This window comes from Vulpes vulpes, chromosome 11 (assembly GCF_048418805.1).
Source record: "Vulpes vulpes isolate BD-2025 chromosome 11, VulVul3, whole genome shotgun sequence".
Taxonomy (NCBI): domain Eukaryota; kingdom Metazoa; phylum Chordata; class Mammalia; order Carnivora; family Canidae; genus Vulpes; species Vulpes vulpes.
The window spans coordinates 102,577,043-102,592,096 of NC_132790.1; the positions used below are offsets into that span (position 1 = coordinate 102,577,043).

Consider the following 15,054-nt stretch of genomic DNA (forward strand, 5'->3'; position numbering starts at 1 on the left):
TTCAGGTTTGAATTTACACATAAAAAACAGTCGGGTGGTGCAGGCCAGTTTGGAAAAGTGATAGGTGTACTGGAGCCTCTGGACCCAGAGAACTACACTAAGTTGGAGTTTTCAGATGAAACATTTGGGGCAAATGTTCCAAAGCAGTTTGTGCCTGCAGTAGAAAAGGTAAAAACAAATAACTTTATTGCATGTTTTTCAACCAGTTTATTAGATATCAAATCAAATTAGGTATTTCTTTTTTTTTCTTTTTTTTTTTTTAAGTTTTCTTTACCCAAGTAATTTCTACATCCAGTGTGGGACTCAAACTCACGACCCTGAGAGGGGTTGCATTCTCTGCTGACTGAGCCAGCCAGGCACCCCTCCCATCCTGTTTCTATCACATCGTCTTCCATGGTTCATTTTAGTTAAATCAGATAAAGAAGTCCTGCTTCTTTATCTGATTTAATCTTCAATTTATTAAGTTGAAGAGATATAAAGATATGCTATGACAGCAAGGGGGAAATCGTTCTCTTTCTTCTTTTTTTTTTTAAACGGAGCAGCAGTTCTTTCTCTAAGAGGGCTAAACCACTTTCTCCTAGTTCAACTATCTCAAAATTGTAGCTAGCATTTTAAAGACATGCACTAGCAACTATTTATTAAACATGCTTGATATATAAGCTTCTGGGGGGGGGGGCGGGATTTCTTAAGCAGGCTCTGCCCAGCACGGAGCCCAGTGCGGGGTTCGATCTCACAACCCGGAGATTGTGACCTGAGCTGACCTCAAGAGTTGGATGCTTAACCAGCTGAGTCACTCAGGTGCCCCTCATCCTGTTTCTTAATCATAGTTATTATTTTCCTTTTGACAAATTGAACATACTTCATTAATTGCAATCAACTAAAATTTGTAGCAGTCACTTGAGATTTATGGATTGAAGTTTACTGTCCAAGTAGCACATCATTGGTTAAGATTCCCAGCACCTGAGTTCTCCCGTCCTCTCTGCTACTGAGGAATGTGCTCTTTGGTAAAGCATGTGGGGTTCAGAGCCAGCTTCTTCGTTTGCAGACAGTGTAGATAAAAACCTTAACCCTGAACCCCCCACCACCTTGAGAATCAAATAATGCTCTGTGACATTTCTTTGTAAATTATGAAGTGCTTTGCACATGCGAGAGGTAAGTGTTTGATTTGCTTTCCTGGGTCACTGGTTTTAAGATGGTTGCTGATCTTCAACAGTCTGTTCTCATATATTGAGATGTTTAGGTTTTCATTTACCCTTTTAACTTGGAATCTTTACTAATGATAATTTTGGTTTAAGTGGTGGTAGTGCTCTTTGTGATTAGTAGATTTCATTCATTGTACTTTATTACAAGACAGTTATTTTGTCACTCTCACACCTTTATCTTCTGTTCTCCAAGATTAATGTAGGTGAAGGAGAGCTTAAGTTTTTTTCCACACACAGAGTTTATAGTTTTGCAGTGTCAGAAATACACTGTACTATATACGCAGATATATGTGATTGTTTGCCAGGAAAAACGAACTTAAATTGGAGGAGCTCTACAAATGTTGAAGGGACTGAAAAAGTATTGCAAATTACCAAATTGTAGTTTAAAAATATGTTTAGTTTATTGTGTTTCGTCATACCTCCTGAAGCTGGGTTTTTTAAAGAACTGCATTAGGAAAAATGAAATTAGTGTTGAATTGCATTTCTTAGTGTTATGACACCATAGCTGTAATGTAGCGACCTGCCGGGGAGGCAAGGGGTGATCGGTGTGTCGTGGGAGCTCAGCACGCAGCTGTTGAATCAATGCCAGTTTTGGTGGAGGTACTTTTCCTGTTTCCTCCTTGTAAAATTAAGAGCTGGCTATGTGTATAATGGGTTATGAGATAAATAATTCCTGAAGATGATAAGGGTTATTAGCACGCACAGCATCACTTTCAAACCAGCCCACACCTGTAAGTGATAATGCTTTTCCAAGGGATTGTTCATCTCGATGTCGCAATAATAAAGTTAAGCTGTTCACTTTTTAAAGACTTTTTTTGAGGGGTGGAATGTGGTATCCATAAAAATACTTCAGAACAGTAGAATGTGTGAGTATTCTTGGTGACGTATCTCCAAGTGAAACCCACTGATTCCAGAAGTTGTGTTCATTCGTTGCCAGGGGTTTCTGGACGCCTGTGAGAAAGGGCCTCTTTCCGGTCACAAGCTCTCCGGGCTCCGGTTTGTCCTGCAAGATGGGGCGCACCACATGGTCGACTCCAATGAAATCTCTTTCATCCGTGCGGGAGAAGGGGCCCTGAAACAAGGTATTCTGTGTCCTGGCACGTGCCGCAACCCACGTCTGTTTTCCCTGGTGACCCTCAGAGCCTCAGGACCCTGTACCTAGTTTAGTCTTGTCGCCCGAGGGCATTTAGCAGCTCACCAGGGACCATGGCAGGTCTGGGCACATAGTTAGGGAATTGAAGTGAGGGTAGATGGCTGTGTTCTCTCTCTCACAAAATTAGAAACCTACTTTATTCTCCTGAATTACCTAGTACTTTTTATAGGCTTAAATTTATAATCTGTAGGTTCTGTTTTGCCACTTGGTTTTTTTAAGTCAATTAATTAACATATAGTGCATTATTCATTTCAGAGGTAGAGTTTAGTGATTCATCAGCTGCATGTAACACCCAGGCCTTACATCATGTGCCCTCCTTAATGCCCGGCCCCTGGTTACCCCTCCCCCACCCCGCCCTCCACAACCCTTAATATTTGTTGCCTGTGGTTAAGAGTCTCTTATGGCTTGTCTTCCTCTCTGATTTCGTCTTATTTTATTTTTCCCTCTCTTCCCCTGTGTTCATCTGTTTTGTTTCTTAAATTCCATATACGAGTGAAATCATGGTAGTTGTCTTTCTCTGACTTACTTCACTTAGCATTATACTCCCTAGTTCCATACACATTGTTGCAAATGGTAAGATTTCATTTTCTTTGACGGCTAAAAATTTCTTTTTCCCACCCCTTTATCCATTCATTTGTCGATGAACATCTGGGCTCTTCCATATTTTGGCTATTGGGGGGGAGGGGTTTTTTTCTATTTTTTAAAGATTTTATTTATTTATTCATAAGAGAGAGAGAGAGGCAGAGACACAGGCAGAGGGAGGAGCAGACTCCATGCACAGAGCCCGACGTGGGACTCGTGGGACTTGGGTCTCCAGGATCACGCCCTGGGCTGAACTGAGCAGCCACCTGGGCTGCCTGGCATTATGTTTTTAATAAAGAAGATAGAGGTGCTCAGAAGACTAAGAAATACTATAGAAACATTACAGTTACGCTATTTTTAGTGACTTATTCAGATGTCAGGGAATCAGATTTGTAAGTAAATTTTTAAATGTATGAAATTGTAGGCTTTTTGGCATTTTGAGGATACCAACATGTTTTGAAAGAACTCCGTAAACTTTATTTACAGTGTAGACCTCTTGCTAAACCGCTGGCCTTGTCAACCTTTTCCACATAGAATAGCAGGTCTATTAAATTGCTGATGAACCAGAAACCTAAACAATTGGCAGGTATATCTGATTTCTTGCTTTTAAAAAAAAAAAAGCAAATAACAGCAATTTGACCTCAGGGTTATTCAATAAAGAAGCTTGAAACTGAACATTCATTCTCTTTGTCATCTCTTCCATATTCATTATTAATAATATACATAAGTATCTTTACACTGGAGAATTATGATTTACAAAGCATTTCAGAAACATTTTTATCAAAGGGAATCAAAATGGACAGTAAAAAATAGATAAATCATAACATTTTTTACGCATTCTGTAAATCACGATTTTTTTTATTCTACATGAATTTTGGACTTTGTGTTGTTTTTCTGTTTGCATCTGTGATCGGTGTGGGGCAATGGTTGGAGAAAGTTGCTCATTTCTTGACCAGGTTGCTAATTACTTATGTTACTTAAATGGCAGCCGTTAATTTGTGTGCTGGTTTCTCAGTTGTGAAAAGGAGCAAAAATCCTTCATTTTCTTTACGCCAGCTATTAAAAATCCAGTTGAAATCTGTGATCTGGAAATCTTGTCATAAACTGAAGATTGCATTGATAGGTAAAAGGGAAATTAAGTCATAAAGAAAATAAGATTTTGTTACGCATGATTCACATTAAAATGCCTGCCTCTTTTGCCCTCGGGTGTTTACCACTTCAGTAAATCTGTAATTGTAATCACTTTTGTACTTTTTGTCAGCTTTATTGCAATGTAACTGACAAAATTGTAAGGTATTTTAAATATGTATTTGATGATTTGATATACATACATATTACAGTACTTCTTACAAGCACAGCTAAATTACAAATCAATTTTTCTGTGCTGATTCTTGACTGGAAATTGATAAGCTTTCCTGGAGACGGAGTTTACACAAAGCCAGATAATTGGTATGGGCGTCTGTAACAAAGAGCCTCATCATCTTTTTTAATTGCTCTTGTATGAACTGTAAGTGCAGGGGTAGATGCCCATAATTTACACACAGTATCCATGAAAACAGTGTATATGTCTGTGAATATTAACTAAACAGATGAATATGTGCCATTTTCTTTTTAATTATTGAAGTGCACAAACATTAAATGTGATTAACTGCCTGGTGGGTGCAAAGGAAAAGCACTAGATAGGTAGTAATTGAGAATTACTTTTTTTTTTTTTTTTTTTTTTGCCAGATAAACGTGCAAATCAGGGTGCTATCATGAAAAATGAATTTCTTTCCTGTTTCTTCATCTGTTATTCAGTCATCCATGATTGAAAGACAGATGTGTATAGGGTGAAAGGAAACTTTCCTTAGTTCAGTAAGTTCAGTAAGAAAATCATCTTGTCATGCATATACCTCTGTTGAATACAGTGTGAGAGTTTTGGGGTGAAAATGTTGATAAATGAGCCCAGTGTCATAATAGCTTAGACCTACAAGCTATTCTCTGTTATCAAAATTGGAAGAGAAATAGTTCAAATTCTCTTTTTTTTTTTCATTAAAAAAATGAAAACTGAAACTGTGTTGTCACAGTGTAAACCTGGTCCCTGAGATTAATCAGTGATGGAACTAAAGCTGAAATCTGAAAGCGAATGTTCTGTTTGGGCATGTTCCACCTGACGGATGTGACTGTTGCCATCATTTTCTGTGGCCAGGTTTTAGAGCACTGTGCTTGGTCTCCCCAGAAGCCGCTGTACAAGAGAAATAAAGGCCTAGACTAGCAAAGGTTAGCTCCTTTAGCTTGACTGTGCCCTTTCTTTGACCTCTTGCCCCATCACGTGGAGGACGTTGAGATTAAACCCCAGCTTTGCTCCATACTTACCGTGTGGAAATGAGCAAGTCATAGGAACTTCCCCCAGGCTCCTTGGAGACCGTAAGTCCACAATATTATATGAGAGAATGTAAAATTAAAAATAAGGATGTATTTGAAACGTGCATACTTGGGCAGTGAACGCTAGTCACTCTTCATATTACCTTTGGCTGGGACTGTGCCGTGCCACCCATTCCCTAGCTTCCTGTCTCAGAGTGGTCGTAATAACATTTCCTGAGCACTTATGTGCCCTGCACTATGCTGAGTACGTGAATTATCATATCTTGTGTTCACAGTGACCTTATAGTTGAGAAAATTAGGACTCTTGAATAGTTAATTGAATGGCTCAACGTTACATGACAGTGGTGGAGCTGAGAGTTAAGCCCAGCCCAGAGTCCTAGCCAGTGACCACCACCTCATACGGCCCCTTTAGCACCTGGCCTGGTGTTACCAACGTTACTCCTAGTGGGCTGAAATAAAAATATTACCACCTCTTCTCACCAGTTCAGGCTTAAAAGTTCCTGTGATGATGACGGTATTTTTTCTTAACTGTCTTATTAAAAAGCCGTAGAACACATGGATCTGCTTGAGGAAACTTTGCTTTTAGGAGTGGGCTGCCGTGGGACTGTTGAATACTGCAGGGTGAATTAACTCCAGTCTAGTCACAGCGGGTTAGAAGAAGGCGTGAATAAGGACGAGGTTCTTTGGAACAGAGTCAAGAGGTGAATTTAGGGGAAAAGGGGAAGCTGAAAGGAGCTGGATGAGAGAATATGAAACTGAGAACTGGACAGGACATCCCCAGCAATTAAGTGATGGGCACCATATACCTGGCCCTTCCTTCCCTGTAAAATATGACCCTTTCACAGTTTAGCTCTTTTATGTCACTGACCTCCTGGAAGCAGTAGGTAATGTGTACTAAATCTTCATATGTCTGCTCACATCTGTCTTCCGGGGTGCCTTTTGCATTAATTGTGTTTATTTAGAGCCAGGGAGTAACCCAGGATGTTACAAGAAATAGAGCTGTTTCTGCAGTCCAGAATGGTTAGTCTGGTGCTTTAGATGTCTGGGAGGGTTCTTTGGGGCTTAGCTGATGAAGAATAGGAGTCTGCAAAGTTCCCTTACTTCTCTTTTTAGAACAAAATTCACTAATTAGGATTAATTAATCAAAGGTAGATCTGAGCTATGATTTGAATTAGAAAATATTTCAAAGAAATCCAAGCATATTAAATTGTTTTTACAGTTATTGCACTTAAGCTAATAGTGTCTTTAAGAGAAGTGCTTGAGTGAATTTGGGTAAGAGTGATTGCCGATTAATTTATCATAAACAAATTGGTGCCCAGAAAGCTATGATTATCTTAAAATATTTTCTTTGTCGTCTTTTCTGTGTTTTGCTTAAAGTCTTTATTTAGAGATAATGCATCCATTCTGAGGCTGCAGTATTATTCCACACCATCATAACATACAAATTAAATATGAACGTTTGAAATGTTTTTATATACTCTCCACAGTCAGTATTTGTCACAATTGAGAAGTGTTCTAGTTATGTATTAAGGGGGATAAAAAATAAGCTTGGACACACACATTTGAGTGCTTAAATGTGTCTTCACATCCAGTGTCTACTTTGTAGGTGAAGAAATTTGAGGGCTGGACATACTGGTTTTCTGAAAGACGTGTATAACTTGTTAGGGTCAGAGCAGAAACTAGAAACTTGGTCTTCTAATTCTTAATCGTGTTGAAATTATTTAACCTAGAAAAGGAAAGACACATCTCAGGTGTGACTTATTATTAAATTCTAATATATGATAAAAGTTATTCTCTTATAGTTAAAAATAACTATCTTCCAGGGACCAACCAGAAAGAATTGGTTTACCTGGTTAAAGACTTGACAGTGGGAGAGAATAAGTAATCCTCAGCTGGATAATTTAGATGGTAAAGAACTTGATTGAATGTTGTTTAAAGACCCCTTTTATAGTCTCTGCAGCTTAGTAATGTTTAAGGATAAAAATGTAGTAATAGAAATAGTAATACTATAATTATGTGTTGTCTTACTGGAATTTCCTTTTTAGGAGAATGACTATTAACCACTATTAGAAAAAAAGAGTCCAGGTCAAATGTCTTAACCTCATCACTCATGTGTGTGCCTTTGGAGAGCACTCTCCCTTTTATGTATCTGGGTAGGAAAGAGTTTCCATTTATTTAAAGATTAATAAACTAATTATTGTATTTTTTTAATCCAGCTTTGGCAAATGCAACGGTATGTATTCTTGAACCTATTATGTCTGTGGAAGTTATCGCCCCAAATGAATTTCAGGGACAGGTGATCGCAGGAATTAACCGGCGCCATGGTGTAATCACGGGACAAGATGGGATTGAGGACTATTTTACGCTGTATGCAGATGTAAGTACTGTTGGGCACTGACGATCTTACTTTTAGTGACCACAGAAGGAGACTGTAGGGCAGCATTCGGAGAGTGTAGAGCAAATCGACACATTTTCCCAGCTATTCAAGTGCTGTATTTTGGGCTTAGGTATGTGTGGCAATTTCTGTAATTTGCTGTTAGAGCAACTCTTAAATGCAAAAGCTACAAATAGGATTTCTGTGGGCCTTTGTGAATATGTCATTTTCTTAGATGTATAAAAGTTATCTTTCTTGTTACAAGTCCATTTCTGTAGCTGCTTTATCATGTTATGTCTGATTTACTGGATAATAATTGAGTTCCATTGCCTGTACTTTATTTACACCTCATGGGTGAGAGTGTGTATCCCATTGCACAAGGCCTCCTAGGACACTGCTGTCAGCATATCCTTGAGGTGTCCAGAGGAAAGTTGTAGTAACATTTTCACAGAAGCACTTCTCCGTGCTTGAGCTGCAGCCAGAGTGCGGGGTGGGTATGAGGGGGAAGGCCGTCCGTGTGATTCGCCCTGTGAAATGGAATGATTTGGTTTCTGGTTGTGACCGTCACATTAAATTATTTTTAAGTAAGATTTTTTTTACATTCAGTAAAACAAAAGTACTTCTCTGGCTTTGTAATTCTTTGAAATCAGGAGTAATTATTAGAAATCGAAGTCTAAGGGCATTCAATGCCCAAGGCTTTTTCTGTACTTTTCAAAAATATTTTTCAATAAGCAGTACTATCTACTGTGTTTTTCAGGTGCCTCTAAACGAAATGTTCGGTTACTCCACTGAACTTAGGTCATGCACAGAGGTAAGCAGGTGTGCTCTTTAAGAAACCACCCCACACGGTGTCAAATAGGTGAAATCCTGTCTTTGCATGACTACCTTGGTAGATGTACCAAAACAAACAAAATCTTGGTTTTCTTTTTTTTTTTTTTTAACGCCTTAGGGAAAGGGGGAATACACAATGGAGTACTGCAGGTATCAGCCATGTTCACCGTCCACGCAAGAGGACCTCGTCAATAAGTACTTAGAAGCTACAGGTCAACTTCCTGTAAAAAAAGGAAAAGCCAAGAACTAACTTCCTTCACGCTAGGTTGACTGGCTGCGACTGTATCTGCAAGATCCAGATACTTTAATGGACCCTGGTGGGATGAATTCAGGCTGAAACAAAATTTAGAAGCCCTTCCTAGTGTATTCAGGAGCTTCCGTTATATTCAAAGATAATTCTGCGTATGTCCACTCTGTTGATTGGTTTCATAGTTCATTGAAAAACCTCAAATAAAATAATGGTTATTACTGAGATATATTGAGCATCTAAGAGAAGAAGAGACTGATTTCAGTGATACTTCTAAGTTTACATGGGATGTAAACTTCCCTTCTGAATTTTTTATGCTAAGAATTTTCAACATAGAGAAAAAGCTAAAAGAAACAATACAAAGAACAGACACCCATGTTTTGCATTGAAGACTCCGTAATGAACAGTCTTGTTAACAATTTGTTCATCACATAATTTATTTTGTCATATTTGCTTTATCTATGTCTCATACTTCTATAATTAATTTTTTAAATTATTGTTTTGCTAAGTTGCATATATCGTGACGCTTCTTGGAGTGTCCTCTTTTGATGAGCAGGCTTTTGTAGAAGGCAGCTGTGCTCACCACTATACCACCAACGCACACTGGAACAAGACTTTTTTAAGTGTGGATTTCACATGTTCTCAGTAGAGAACATTTATCAGATTCTTCATTGGGATATTACGATGGCTAGTAAATTTCTAGGTGTTTTATATATAGGTGATTGCGTCACTTTGTGGCTTCTGCAAAGTTATAATTGCCTGTTTTTATGTTCGTTTCTTGTGGACCTTTTAAAATGAAAAGCAGACCTTTGCCTATGCTCTTCTTACCCGTGTTCATTCTGTGTTTCTCCAACTCTGAATAATAAAATATAATTTACGTAGTAGCTGCCTGGTCATTTTCAGTCACCTGGTAAACACTAGTTGCATTTGAGTCTGCTGGAATTTATCATTACACTGTATTCATTGATGTTGTGAAAGAACAAATGTTAAGTTTTTGTTTCTAGAATAGGTTGGACTTTCTGGGACGGCTCTACCCTATTGTTTAGGATTTCTTCATCCCAAAATCATCTGATGTGACAAATTTCCTGGTCCTTTCCCTTAGAGGATAATAGAAATAACATAACTTTTAAATTCCTTTCTTTTTCTTGATTTATAGGTTTGGCTTTTTATAACTTAAGGTTTCTAGAGAAAGATTTTTTGAAGTATTGAGCATGTTTTCAAAGTATCTGTTAAATGCTTTGGATGCATCATCTAATTTCATTTTCACAGCCCAATGAAAGTGGGTACTATTACTATGTCCATTTTGTAACAGAAAAAGCAAAAGCACAGAGAAGGTAAATAACTTGTCCAAAACCACACAGCTTGTTAAATTTTCAAGTTGATAATTAGTTGTATTCATCGAACCAAATGCATTTTCCCCAGGAATATGTCTGTATCATCAGACCTGATTTTGTTGATTATTTTTTTATTTTGTTGAACAGCAATCAATTTTGTTGAAATGCTTTGGCGTTTGACGATGACTTTGAAAATTTTTCCTGATGAGGAAATGCCTTCCTAGAATTTAACACAGTTTCTCTGGCTATTGCCAACAGTTAGGAAGATGGATAAATTTTGATGTGCTTTTAACTTGTTAAACATTTTGCTTATTTATTAAAAAAACCTAGATGCTTAATCCAACACCAGCATTTCATAGGCAAAAACACAGTCCTGGCTGGTGGGAGTGACAAGAGTGGAATGACATAGGGACAGATCTAGGGCCAGAACCGCCATCTCTTGCTAATTCGGTTTTAATTGGTGAAGACCACGTAGCAACCACAGTCTGTAGCAAGGAAAAAAATTAGAGTTCATAAATGATTTTTTATGTTACTCTTATGAAAGATAATTGTTGGCTAACTTAAAGAAAGACGGTGTTGTGTCAGAGAAAAGTAACAGCACTAGGGAGTCCGTATTGCAGGGATTCCCAACCCGCTGATCCTGGCTGCACTTTAAAAATCACATGGGGAGCTTAAAAAGAAACGCCCCGTCCGGCCTCTGGATACTGACCCTCTGGATCAAGATTAAAAGTCTTCCGCTTGATTCTAATATACAGGGAAGTTTAAAGACCAGTATTTCCTGCATTTCCTACACATGAAATGGGAAATTTGTTTAGATGTGTCATATTATTAATTTTCTTCTCTGTGAATGTAGTTTGATTAACTTTGCTTTTAAAGAAATAAGGTTAATTTTCTGTCCTTCCTTTCCTCCTTGCTCAGTCTTATTTAGTCGCAAAATCATTAAAATTTAGTCCTGAACTGTTAGAATTTTTCATATCTTAATGTTTTTGGAATCTGGAGGAGTTTTAAAATTGATGCCAATAGCAAGGCAGCTACCAGGTAATAGTAATCTGTGACCCCGTAGAAGTCTGTCCCTTTGTAAGAAGATGACTATTTGCGTTGCTCAAACTGTAAATGGTTGACCGAGAGCTGTAATTGCTGCTTAAAATGTCTCCGTATAGAGAACACCAGAATGCACCCTTGAAGTAGTTGGTCGTGTTTGTGGCTCATTGTGAGTGTTCACTCATTCACTTTTCCATTCAAGTAACTGTCAGGCAGCAGGTTAGGGGACTGCACTTTGGAAGCTAAGCACGGTCACAGAACCTGCAGCTCGTAGGATTTTCTAAGCTGGGAGAAATTGGTGGAATAAACCCATCGTGAAGAACTGTCGTTTGTGGGCAAATATAGAGACTTTCGGGTGACTTTGAGAAGAATTTGTTTAATTTCTAACAATTCATAATTCAAGTAGGAAAACTGGAGTAGAAAGCAATGGAGTGTAGACAAAATCCTCGTATTATTTTGCATATCTTAAAATTTTGGAAGCTCTAGAGATTAGGAAGATAGATGTGATGCTGTATATACCTGCCATCGGCCAGGGGACTCAGAAGAATTTAGGGCCCCCACAGAATTCAGGCTCCTAAAGACGACTTAGGGAATTTAGAGTTTTTAATTTTACGTCAAGGCCAATGAAGTGATTTTTCTCTGCTGTTAGCCGGCAAAATCAATATGAGTAAAATCAGGTCAGCCACTCTGAGATTGTGCTAGAGAAGATCTGGTAATGGTGATATTAGAAATATTTAGTTTAAGTTTTGGGAGTTTTATGCATTTAGGCAATTGTGTTTGCGTGTTGTCTGTGTGCGGAATTCCTCTTCATGATCTATTTTACTGAAATAAATCTGTACGTTGAGTAATGGTCATTATTTGGGAGCCTAATCTCATTAATTAAAAAATGCTTTCAGGGATCCCTGGGTGGCGCAGCGGTTTGGCGCCTGCCTTTGGCCCAGGGCACGATCCTGGAGACCCGGGATCGAATCCCACGTCGGGCTCCCGGTGCATGGAGCCTGCTTCTCCCTCTACCTGTGTCTCTGCCTTTCTCTGATGACTATCATAAATAAATAAATAAAAATTCAAAATAAATAAATAAATAAATAAATAAATAAATAAATAAATAAATAAATAAAAAATGCTTTCATGAGCAAGTGGACTTTGAGATAACTGAGACTAGACAGCCAAAGGCCCTTTCTGGCCCTTTGTGTGATACTGAGAAGTTGATTAAAGATCACAGGATATTGACGTTATTACTATAATCTCGGCACCTTTTCTGGAGATTATTTAGGTAACTTCAGTTGAAGGAGCTTATCGGTTGATCTTGATGTGATTTAGTCATTGTAGATACTTTTTTTAAAAAAGTATTTACTTTGTATTATTACATAGGTGGGCGACCTGGTGGTTCATTTGAATGATTGTTTCCGGGGCCTCAGAAGACTTCGTGGTTCTTTACGTCAGGTGGATATTGGGAAGATGGGACAAAGGATTGGGGTTTAAATAGAAAAATATATAAACTAGATCTAAAAAGCATCACCTGTTCTTTTTTATTTTGTAAAGTCCGTGTCTATAAAATTTTTCTCTTCAGTGTAAAGTTTTCCACCCTCCCCTCCCTCCCTCCCCCTCCCTCCCTTCCCCCTCCCTCCTCCTCCCACCCTCTCCAGCACCCTCTGCACTTCGCCTTCTCGTGTGCTCTCCCTCCCTCTCTAAAATAAATAAATCTTAAAAAACATAAAAGTTTAAAGAGGCAGGTCAGTCCAAACATACTCGGGCGATAATAATCCACTTCTTGGAGGAGGGGGGATCGGAAGCCACCGTCTTTGTCTTACGAATGGCTACAAAACCAGAAATGCAGCTCTGGACGCCTTCCAGGCCCGCCTTTTTCTAAGTTTTAGGTTTGGATTCCAGGCTAGGGAGCACCCGGTGTCCTCTCAGGTGCAGGTGCCGTACGGTGATGCTGCAGTTCCGTCCGCGACTCTGGGCCCATCGTGATAAAGGGACTCCTTCTTTTTAAGGTGTATTTATTTTAGAGCGAGCACAGGTGGGGAGACGGGCACAGGGAGAGAGAGGCGGAGCGGACTCCCTGCCAGGGCCTGGGTCTCTCCCCCTGAGGTCACAGCCTGAAGTCAAGGGTCATCACCTAAGGGACGGAGCCACCAGGGGCCCCATTTGCTGCACACACACCCCCCCCCCCCCGCCACTCCCCGTCGGGTAACCACCTGTTTGACTATAAAGAGCCTTTTTTTTTTGGTTTGTGTTTTTTCCCTTGTTTTGTTTCCACATTTGAGTGAAATCCTAGGTGTTTCCGTCTCTGACTTCTTTCACTTAGCGTCAGACTCTGGCTCCACCCAGGTTGTCGCAAGTGGCAGATGTCACTTTTTTGTGGCTGAATCCTACTCCGTGGTACCTAAACCCCACGTGCTCTTCATCATTCATCTGTTGACGCACCTCGGGCTCCTTCCGTGCTTTGCTATTGTAAACACTGCGGCAAACACAGGGGTACGTGGACCCTTTTGAATTCGTGTTTTTATGTTTTTTGGCTAAATACCCAGGAGTGCAATTACTGGATCCTAGGGCAGCTCTACTTTTAACTACTTTTAACTTTTTGAGGAAGCTCCACAGTTTTCCACAGTGGCTGCGCCAGTTTACAGTCCCACCAACCGTACGTGAGGATGCTGCTTTTTGGCCACGACCTCGCCAACACCTGTTGTTTCCTGTGTTACTGGTTTTAGCTGTTCTCACCGATGTGGTGGAGGCTGACTTGCGTCTCCTGATGATGAGTGCTGCTGAGCATCGTTCGGGTGTCTTGGCCATCTCGGTGTCGTCTAGAGAGAAATGTCTGTTCATGTCCTCCTTTTTTTTTTTTTTTTTAAAGATTTTATTTATTCATGAGAGATACAGAGAGAGAGAGGCAGAGACACAGGCAGAGGGAGAAGCAGGCTCCATGCACCGGGAGCCTGACGTGGGACTCGATCCCGGGTCTCCAGTGTCACGCCCTGGGCCAAAGGCGGCGCTAAACCCCTGAGTCCCCCCGGGTTGCCCATGTCTTCCATTTTTAATTGGATGGTTTTGGGGGGTATTAACCTGTAGCAGTTCTTTATATATTTTGGAGACTGACCCTTTATCAGATCTGTCACTTGCAAATCTTCTCCATTCAATAAGTTGTTGGTCTTTTACGTTTTGTTGTTTCCTTTGCTGCCCAGAAGTATTTTATTGTCGTGTAGTTCCAATAGTTTATTTTTGCTTTCATTTCACCTAAGATGGAATTTTTAAAAGGGGAAAGAGGCTTTTTGGAAATACAAACTGCTAGGAAGGGTGTTATGCGCAGACTCTAGCACCTCTGATAGGAAGCTCCTGTGTCCCAAAGAGTCCACCTTGGAGAAAACTTGGATTCTTTCTCGACGTCTTTATGATGTAAATTTTCTACCCCACCCCCTCCCGGACTTCAGAGCCCTTCTTTGAAATGCAAACTTAAAGAAGTTTCTCAGTGGAAAGGAAGGGAGGGTGGAAGGGAGGAAATCAGGCCTATAATGTCCTCACCCCAAATATTATTAAAAATAAAAGCTATAAGATTTTTGTTTGTGTCTGTCCCTGTGTGTGTGTCCATCCATCATCCATCGTCTGTCTACTGAAACCAGCTGTAAACGAGCCCTGTCTAGTTGGTTTGAAGGTGAGCACCTGTGGGATTGGGCATCCTAAAACTCTTAGAAACTAACCCAGTTGTTTTTCGGGTTCGCATGATCTGAAAAAATACTTAGTATTGAAGCTAATTTAAGGTTGTTGACTTAAAATAGACATGTTTTTAACATTACTGGCGTTAGAATTAAAATTTTTATCCTGCTTGAGTTTAGAGTCAACTAAGTTGATGTTATCTCTGTTACAAAATGTTTAAAAAAATAATCATCATAGCTTGGGAGGATGATGGACTTTGCTGTCTCTTGAAC

The 15,054-nt window shown here is 39.5% G+C and overlaps 1 protein-coding gene across 1 annotated transcript in view; it reads left to right on the top strand.

Annotated features, from left to right (window-relative positions):
* GFM1 (G elongation factor mitochondrial 1) overlaps nt 1-9,634 on the top strand; it is a 43,946-nt gene extending 34,312 nt beyond the window's left edge. Inside the window, exons 14-18 of the mRNA XM_072727257.1 lie at nt 6-168; nt 2,140-2,284; nt 7,518-7,678; nt 8,433-8,486; nt 8,625-9,634. Coding sequence (XP_072583358.1) covers nt 6-168; nt 2,140-2,284; nt 7,518-7,678; nt 8,433-8,486; nt 8,625-8,756 — 655 coding nt within the window. The 3' untranslated portion in view covers nt 8,757-9,634. The remainder of the gene's footprint in view (nt 1-5; nt 169-2,139; nt 2,285-7,517; nt 7,679-8,432; nt 8,487-8,624) is intronic.
* The last annotated feature ends 5,420 nt before the right edge of the window (nt 9,635-15,054 follow it).